This window comes from Cydia fagiglandana, chromosome 26 (genome assembly GCF_963556715.1).
Source record: "Cydia fagiglandana chromosome 26, ilCydFagi1.1, whole genome shotgun sequence".
NCBI lineage: Eukaryota > Metazoa > Arthropoda > Insecta > Lepidoptera > Tortricidae > Cydia > Cydia fagiglandana.
Window position 1 is genome coordinate 2,412,527 of NC_085957.1, and position 10,145 is coordinate 2,422,671.

Below are 10,145 nucleotides of genomic sequence, written 5' to 3' on the forward strand. Positions count from 1 at the left end.
AAAAAAATAGAATTTCGCGCCTTTTTCTACTGACAAGATTTGCTTGACCATCTATACTTAATGTTATATAGTTGGTCAAGCAAATCTTGTCAGTAAAAAAAGGCGGCAAAGTTAAAAACTGTAGGCGCGGAGGGTTATCGTCCCATAGAAAATTAGAATTTCGCGCCTTTTTCTACTGACAAGATTTGCTTGACCAACTATAAAAAGGAACTACTAAACTTTCGATATTGGGTTTTGATTGGAAGTATTCGAACGCACGCCATTGTTTTGTGTAGCAAAGCAAAATAAAGACTTGGCTGAAAAGACTCGCATCCAGGCTATAATTGTTAAAAAAAAATGGCGAGAAGTCAAATTTGACAATGACAATATTAGTAGCATTTCATACTGTTTCATTCCGAATTTTAGAATTTTTTACATAAAAATTTAAAGTAAAAATTGCACGAATTTGAAACAATAACCCAATAGAATAAATACCCTTACTTTATTAGCCGTTTACGTTGAAGATAATATCGTACAGTTATAAACGTTATATAGTCGACGATGGAGTCTACACCGTTACAGGGCGCAGAGATTCACGTGAAGGCTGAGCCCTTTGAGGACGTGTGTACAGATGAGCCCACTTTCGAGGTAGTGTTTGTGAAAGACGAACCTCTGGATGACGCGTGTGATGACTCGCTTCGCGTCAGCGCGGCGGCGGAACTGTACGACCACGCCGCCAAAGATGAGTCACCCACAGGTCAGTTCTAGTTCTAACTCTAAGCTGTAAAATCATTGGGCCTTGGGAAGTACAGTTGGTTTCTTAACTCATTAAGAATAAGAACAATTTATTGACAGAACATTGCTAAAGATTCAAAGATTCAAAGAATTTATTTGCATAGAACACAGTTATGAGAAGTTGTTACAAAATAAAAGATTTCCGTGCATTCAGTCTGCATGCAGGCATGCAATTTTTGTCTCAATTTTTATTATTATTGGCAATGATCTGACATATTTTTTATTGATGTAATTATTTAATTTTAATCTATAATTTTTATTCATTTTATCATTTAGCTGACATTGTTTTCATATTTATTTTTCTTTCTTAGATATAAGTATAACATATAATCTAAATATATAAACGTGAAAGACCTGACTGATTGACTGACTGACTTAAATCAACGCACAGCCTAAACCGCTGGGACTAGAAAGTCCAAATTTGGCAACTAGATTCCTTATAAGGTCTAGGGGTCCACTAAGAAAGGATTTTTCAAAATTCATCCCCTAAGGGGGTTAAAAAGGGGATGAAAGTTTGTATGGGGGTAAAGTTTTCTTTTAAGCTAGGAATTTGAAACTTCGTAAAAAGATATATTATTTAAATACAAGAAAACTAATTTCAGCGTTTTTGAAAATTAATCCCCTATGGGGGTGAAAAAGGGGTTGAAAGTTTGTATGGATATCAAAATTTTTTTCGAGTGTGGAACTTGAATCTTTGTATTTAGGGACATTATTAGAAGACAGGAAAAGTAATTTCAGCGTTTTGTAAAATTCATCCCCTAACAGGGTTAAAAAGGAGTTGAAAATTTGAATCCATTACAAATGCTTTGAAACTTCTTAGAAATGCAAAATAGCCAATCACAAAAAAGTAATTGCAAGGTTTTTGGAAATACAAGCCCTAAGGGGGTTAAAAAGGGTATGAAAGTTCGTCTTCGGGTGCAAATTTTATTTTAAGCTAGGAACTTGAAACTTTGTAAAAACGTAATAAATTGAAATACAAGAAAACTGACATCAGCGTTTTAGAAAATTCATCCCCCAAGGTGGTGAAAAAGGGGTTGAAAGTTTGTATGGATATCAAACATTTTTTCGAGCGCGGGACTTGAATCTTTGTATTTGGGGATATTATTAGAAGACAATAAAAGTAATTTCAGCTTTTTGTAAAATTCATCCCCAAACTGGGTTAAAAAGGGGATGAAAGTTTGTATGGGGTTAAAGTTTTTTTTTAAGCTAGGAATTTGAAACGTCGTACAAAGATATATTATTAAAATACAAGAAAACTCATATCAGTGTTTTTGAAAATTCATCCCCTAAGGGTGTGAAAAAGGGGTTGAAAGTTTGTATGGACATCAAACATTTTTTCGAGTGTGGCACTTGAATCTTTGTATTTCGGGATATTATTAGAAGATAATAAAAGTCATTTCAGTGTTTTATATAATTCATCCCCTAACAGGGTTAAAATGGGGTTCAAAGTTTGAATCCATTACAAATGCTTTGAAACTTCTTAGAAAGACATATTAGCCGATTACAAAAAAAAGTAATTGCAACGTTTTTGGAAATACAAGCCCTAAGGGGGTTAAAAAGGGGATGAAAGTTCGACTTCGGGTGCAAATTTTATTTTAAGCTAGGAACTTGAAACTTTGTAAAAAGGTATTAAATTAGAACACAAGAAAACTAATTTCAGCGTTTTTGAAAATTCATCCCCTAAGGTGGTGAAAACGGACTTGAAAGTTTGTATGGATATCAAACATTTTTTCGAGTGTGGGACTTGAATCTTTGTATTTGGAGATATTATTAGAAGATAATAAAATTCATTTCAGCGTTTTGTATAATTCATCCCCTAACAGGGTTAAAATGGGGTTCAAAGTTTGAATCCATTACAAATGCTTTGAAACTTCTTAGAAAGACATATTAGCCGATTACAAAAAAAAGTAATTGCAACGTTTTTGGAAATACAAGCCTTAAGGGGGTTAAAAAGGGGATGAAAGTTCGTCTTGGGGTGTAAATTTAATTTTCAGCTAGGAACTTGAACTTTTTGCAAAGGTATTAAATTAAAAAAAAAACATGATAACGAATTTAAGCATTTTTGAAAATTCATCCCCCAAGGTGGTGAGAATGGGGTTGAAAGTTTGTATGGAAATCAGATATTTTGTGAGTGCGGAACTTGAATATTTCTATAAGATAGATACATAGGTACCTATTATTAGAATACAAGAAAAGTAATTTCAGCAACCAACATCAAAATCCACTTGACTTAAAACTTCATACAACTTGCTAAAAAAGAAAAGTAATTTCAACATTGCTTGGATATGATAATTATAGGTACCTACTAAAGATGTAAAATGTTGAAGATAAGATTTCACGCGGACGAAGTCGCGGGCAACAGCTAGTGTAATATAATAGTCTAAGTCTCATGTAAACGTTTTGGTGCTAAACTAGTTCATTTTTTTTAGCATTAGAAAGAACTTGGAAGAAGGTAAGTGAATTTGGCATGTCTTTTAATTGAAAAACGCTTATTAAAAATCAGTAACTGTCATTTATGAAAGTAGATGAATATAAATGATTGTATTAGAATCATAATTGTTACATATTTGCCGTAACTTATTTTAAAAATGTGTTTTTCAATTAAAAGACACATTAAGATTGTTTACCTTATTGCTAATGCTAAAAAAAACGAACTATAAGTTTATATTGAAATAAATAAATGAAATGAAATGCAAATATTGTAAAAACAGGCAATATTTACAAAAGCATACAATAATCACGATCATAATATAAATTCATGTAGATTAGTCTAGCATAATTTATAATGTAATTTAATATTATGAGAATAAATATCTAAATGTAATATAAATATAGGTAAAAATGGATTAATCAATGTTACATTATGCATGCACTTTTACATTATGTACATTATGTGCACCTGAACTATACTTCGTTTTATTTGCATTAGAAATTAGGTAAACAATCTTGATGTGTCTTTTAATTAAAAACACATTTTAAAAATAAGTTACGGCAAATATGTAACAATTATGAATCTAATACGATAATTTATATTCTTCTGCTTTCATAAATGATAGTTCCTGATTTTTAGTAAGCGTTTTTCAATTAAAAGACATGCTAAAATCGCTTACCTTCTTCCAAGTTCTTTCTAATGCTAAAAAAAACGAACTATAGGCATATAATCCTGTATCTCAGACAAAGGCATTGACTTATTAGCAAAGAATTTGGATTAATATGTCCACTTGCAATCACAATTACCATGGGTCGATCAACTATTTCTTGTTATTCTGTCCCATCAGCCAGGAGACAATAGTAGCATAGTTTCTTAGAAGAGCAGCTGTACCATGTTCTACAAACATGCTTGTAGATGTCCCATTATGGAAAGGCCTTATAAACTACCAAAAAATTCAAGTTAGGTTCAATTTAAATACGAAATACATAATTAGTATTTTAAGAACTCAGGAGACTGTAACCAAGGCAACTAGTGACAATAAAAAGTTGATAATACTTAAGGTTAGGTTATTTATTTTATTATTATTTATTATGGGTGGTTAAGATGAAGTTGGATTTTATTCATATTGTATTTATTTATTTATAATTGCTTACATGTATATACATATAAGGTCTTCCAGTAACAATAGTTTCAATACATGCTATCCTTATCAGGTGTGGCAATGACAGATACTTATAAAAAGTAAGGTGCATTTTATCAATAATTTCTATATCACATAATTGCATACATGTAATATATGTACATATCAGGTCTGTATTGACCTCCTATGTGGTATGTTAAGGGGGGGCGTATTTACCCGAGGGCTATCTGGGCCAAGGCCCAGGGTGCTAACCCCCAGGGGCGGCATATGGGTTTCGGCAATATAATAGCAAAATAAAAGGTCCAAAATATTACCCAGACTTCGCTCCAGGCAACGATGCAGATGGCCGAAGATCGAGATGCCTGGAGAGCAGTGGTAGGAAGAATAACCCATAGGAGTCACGTCCCTCAAACATGAGGTCACAACCACGAAGAAGAAGAAGAATATGATGGCATGAATAGCTTCAAGATAATATTTGCATGCTTAACCAGCAAAATATGTTTCTGTACGGAAATATCTTTCCAATAACACCTTGTTTTACCATATTTTACGCGAATAAAGAATTTTTTCATTTCATTTTCGTAATTTACCTAAATCAGGTCGTTAAAGTTTTATGAGTAAGAAGAAAGTCACTAATAGCATTAGCTTGTATTTTATTATGCAAAGGCACCAGATCTCACAAAGAAACTGCGAATAGAAACAGAAATTTCATGTATGTATATGTATGTATATATAAAATATGAAATAAAATTATTGAAACGGATCATATCGCGTGTATTGAATTCATACTATGTTCATCCCAATAGTTTTAATAGTTTCATTCGTTTCTATAGTTTTATTTCATGACTTTCATGAGTAACTATCGCGGTAACTGAAGACAATATTAATATAAAATAATCAAAATATAACAAACCTGAAAAATCGTAATTCAAGACCAAAAAAGTAAGACAATGTTGCCACTGCAATTATTTGTTTGTTAAATAGTAAATTCCTTTTTATAAATAAACAAGCTAAGATATTTATTTATCGGGGGGCACGGCAGTGCCCCCGCCAAGTCGAGCGCGAATTGGTAATTTTACTCCTACGATTTAAAATTGTAATTTTATTTACTTATTTTTACATAAATACAAAACACTCTAGTAAAAAGTGGCAACATTATCTTACTTTTTTTGGTCTTGAATTATGATTTTCATTTATATCTTAAAAGAGTAATGTTGAGACAGCTGGAAGAGTGTTAGTTAATTCTACAAGAATTAGAATTAGTACTATTTCATATAGCACGGATTAATTAATAATTAGAGATGCACCGGATATCCGGTTACTATCCGGTATCCGGCCTATCCGGCCATTATTTGGCCATATTTGGATACCGGATAGTAACATTGCTTGATTTCGGAGTAAACAAATTGGATTTAGGAAACAGACACGCTCATAATCATACTTATATATTATTTTAAAACAATTTAATCATTCCACTGACTTACAGCCGCACTCATTTCGAACCTAGAAATAAGTCCGCGCAACGTTTACTAGGAAACAGGTCAAACCTGCAGAATGCGCACCTGAAAAACCGAAATGTAGGTAGAGTTCCACTGGCCGAATATCCGTCGGCCGGATACCGGATATTCGGCCTACAACAACTATCCGTTGCATCTCTATTAATAATTATAGTATGGCACACTAACTATATAGAGGGATTTCGTTACTCTATAAATTGAGAACCATTTTCCGTATGTGTGCACGACCCTTTATATGACAAATAAAAGTACGGGAGTAGAAAATTTAGATGTGTTAAAAAGTGAAAAGCATGTCTTTCCGATGTTCGGCCTGACCATCGGCCGAATGTTCGGTATCCGGCCGCCGAATATTCGGTCGGCGGAAATATACGTACATTTCGGTTTTCCGTTGCGTATTGCGCATTTGCGCAGGCTTTGATCTGTTTCGTTGTTAATGTGTAGGTTCGCGCGGATTCATATGTAGATTCTAAATGAGTGGGCGTGCAAGGGAGTGGAATGTTTAACTTGTTTTAAAATAATAAACGAGTACGATTATGACAGTGACGGTTTCTTAAATACAATTTGTTGACTCCGAAATCAAGCATAATTACTATCCGTTATCTGGCCGGATGGTAGATCACTATCCGGTATCCGGCCGGTTATTAAAAAAGGGCCGGATAGTGCGGATACCGGATAGTAACCGAATATCCGGTGCATCTCTAAATAAATAGTTTTTTACAGACTGGGCGCTCGGTGACGCAGACGACCCCAAATCACACCACGTACCCACGACCAAGACTAAGAAGAAGACCAAGAGTAAGCCAACGCTTGCTGAACGCGCTACATCGCGACAGAAACACAGACCATATCAATGCAAAATATGTAAAAAGCAATTTGGCGACTTGAGAACGTCAAATAGACATATACTAACACACACTGGCGAAAAACCATTTGAATGCGAAATGTGTCAAAAAAAGTTTTCACGAATAGATAAATTAAACGCGCATAAACGAGTTCACACCGGTGAAAAACCATATCAGTGTGAAATATGTGACAAACAATTCAGGGATTTGAGTACTGTAAAGAGACATAAGCTAATAATGCATAAACTAATACACACTGACGAAAAACCTTATCAATGCGAAATGTGTCAAAAAATGTTCTCACGAATAGATAGATTAAACGCACATAAACGAATTCACACAGGCGAAAAACCGTATAAATGCCAAGTATGTAACAAACAATTCAACGAATTGAGTAGTCTAAAGAGGCATAGGCTAATACACACTGGTGAGAAACCATATCAATGTGAATTTTGTAAAAAGTATTTCCGAGAATTGAGTACTTTACATAATCATAAACTAATACACAGTGGTGAAAAACCACATCAATGTAATATATGTAAGAAAACATTTAGACAATATGGTCAATTAGGCACGCATAAACGCGGAGTCCATAGCAGAGAGAAATATGTAAAAAGCGATTCAGATTCTTGAGTACAATAAATAAACAAAAGTGCGACGTGTTTGAAGTTAAGCGACTCCAATATCTAATTACGTTATTATTGTTACAAATGATAAGCAATTACTAACAAATTTTATGGACCATTATGTTGTCTTCAAAAAATAAATTTTTATTTACTTTTTCATTTTTATCACAAAATAGCGTTTTATTGCTCTGTATCGATTTACTACAGATTAATTTGTAATTATATAATAATTGATTTCATGGACATACTGATTAATATAATTAAATAACTTAATTTGTAATGTTTCAGCACTTTTATTGTACCGACCTTTTCTCTCCTCTAGAGTTAGACCAAGAAAAGTCTGCAGCGATTTTGATATCCCACGCAGTGCAAGTTTTATTTATACGTCATAATGTCATAGAAATTTGACGTTAAAAATATAACTTGAGACACCCCTCGTGACTCCTCCCTGCGGGCAAACTCGGCTCCGTTCGGCTCAGCATTGCTCCGAGCAATTAGGGTTGGCACAACTTGACGTCCCTTTCCACAACCACATATAACGTGTCAAACTTCGGTTTTGTAATAAGTTTCCTTTCTGTACGGTATTCTCTAGTACTATTATTTATTCTGTGCTTGTATTTTAGTCGCTATATGTATGTCTCGTCATAGTTTTAATTCGAAGAATGAAAATTATAGCAGAAACTAATTAAATCCAGCGTTGATGGGATAAATGAAAGTATGTAGTAGGTACTGTAATAGCCTTTATTTTCTCATAACGTCTCACGTACTAACGCTAGCACCGACTTACGCGCTGTACACTCATATACATTTATACATTTGCACACATTTACAACTGCCTCCAAGCTAACGGTTACTCAATGACTGGCTCATGCTGTCCCTATCACATTTGCTTAATTTGAAGAGACAATAGTACATTATTGTCGAGGCTCGGAAGTAGCTACTTGCAGGCTGAGGATTCGTTTTAAACGGACGACCTTGGGAGTCCGTTTAATTGAATCCGAAGCCAGCAAGTAGCCTTCCAGCCGAGTCATATATAGTGCTTTTCTCAAAAATGGTGCAAGAAATATAAATATCATAGAAATATTTTACAAAAGCAACGTTCGTACATATATATTTTGACAAAAAAAAGCCCTTCCCGCCTTTTTACTTTTTTTAATAAAAAAAAGAAGTGTATTTTTCTGCCAAAAATACGCCAACCTATTTGAGACATCTAAATAGTCGCGGTACTAATCATCTGTTTGGCTGTTTAATGGACCTGTGCCTTCATTTGGTATGGTCATTTCAACTTTTAAAAAGTTTGGAACTCGACAAATAATGGAATTTGTATGCAACATTGCAGTCCCAAAATCGAGACTGCAATGTTTTTAACTTTTTAATTTTGACTGACCATAAACTACGCGCTTCGCGACCTATTTTTTAGACGGCAAAGTCGACTTTGCCGTCCATTTTTGAGAAATAGTACATTATTGTCGAGGCTCGGAAGTAGCTACTTGCAGGCTGAGGATTCGTTTTAAACGGACGACCTTGGGAGTCCGTTTAATTGAATCCGAAGCCAGCAAGTAGCCTTCCAGCCGAGTCATATATAGTGCTTTTCTCAAAAATGGTGCAAGAAACATAAATATCATAGAAACATTTTACAAAAGCAACGTTCTTACGTATATATTTTCACAGAGAAAAGCCCTTGCCGCCTTTTTATTTTTTTAATAAAAAAATAGAAGTGTATTTTTCTGCCGAAAATACGCCAACCTATTTGAGACAACTAAATAGTCGCGGTACTAATCATCTGTTTGGCTGTTTAATGGGCCTGTGCCTTCATTTGATATGGCCATTTGAACTTTTAAAAAGTTTGGAACTCGACAAATAATGGAATTTGTATGCAACATTGCAGTCCCAAAATCGAGACTGCAATGTTTTTAACTTTTTAAATTTTGACTGACCATAAACTCCGCGCTTCGCGACCTATTTTTTAGACGGCATAGTCGACTTTGCCGTCCATTTTTGAGAAAAGGTATTTTAGGTAGGAGTGCACCGCGCCCCCCGCCCCCGTTCTGTCAGCGCGCGCGCAACGAGCGACGAGGCGGGCGACGCGATCAGTGCACGAGTTGCAGTCGCCGCGAACACTCGAGCCTGAGGGAGGACCCCCGACGGGCCCGAAACATGTCGCCAATAGCGACTAAAAATTCAAGTGAGTGAAACCGTTGTCGTATAAACAATTTAATGGGTATTTTATTTCCCTGTCCTCTCAGTTGAAAGAAAGCTTCCGATGACTACTATAATGTTATAAGCGCTTCAAAAATATATTCACCAAAAATTTGCCAGCAGGATTTTCACAAATAGGTAAAGCGGTCAGTCAGACTGGCTTTAAATGTAATGCCCAGCAACACAGATAATCGTATAGCAAACATTTGTGACGCATCCCTTGCCTTATGTACCTTAGAGCATTTAGTAACTGCAGGAGACGCTCTGGCTGTCATTTTCTGTATAGTTCGTAGTTTTGTTTTTTTAGGGTTCCGTACCCAAAGGGTAAAACGGGACCCTATTACTAAGACTTCGCTGTCCGTCCGTCCGTCCGTCCGTCTGTCACCAGGCTGTATCTCACGAACCGTGATAGCTAGACAGTTGAAATTTTCAAAGATGATGTATTTCTGTTGCCGCTATAACAACAAATACTAAAAACAGAATAAAATAAAGATTTAAGTGGGGTTCCTATACAGCAAACGTGACCCGTGACCAAAGTTAAGCAACGTCGGGCGTGGTCAGTACTACTTGGATGGGTGACCGTTTTCTTTTTGTTTTTTTTCCGTTTTTTTTTTT

General features: G+C 35.0%; 1 protein-coding gene across 1 annotated transcript; it reads left to right on the top strand.

Moving 5' to 3' along the window:
- Positions 1-411: 411 nt before the first annotated feature.
- Positions 412-7,611, top strand: LOC134677705 (zinc finger protein 239-like). The gene is made up of 2 exons (XM_063536169.1): positions 412-736; positions 6,584-7,611. The coding sequence occupies exons 1-2, from the start codon at positions 541-543 to the stop codon at positions 7,336-7,338; spliced, it is 951 nt and encodes a 316-aa protein (XP_063392239.1). The 5' UTR covers positions 412-540; the 3' UTR covers positions 7,339-7,611.
- The last annotated feature ends 2,534 nt before the right edge of the window (positions 7,612-10,145 follow it).

Bases quoted from the DNA above. Each gene is read 5' to 3' on its own strand.
- LOC134677705 (XM_063536169.1), top strand. From the start codon at position 541: ATGGAGTCTACACCGTTACAGGGCGCAGAGATTCACGTGAAGGCTGAG. The intron at 737-6,583 runs GTCAGTTCTAGT...AGTTTTTTACAG, and splicing joins CAAAGATGAGTCACCCACAG to ACTGGGCGCTCGGTGACGCA.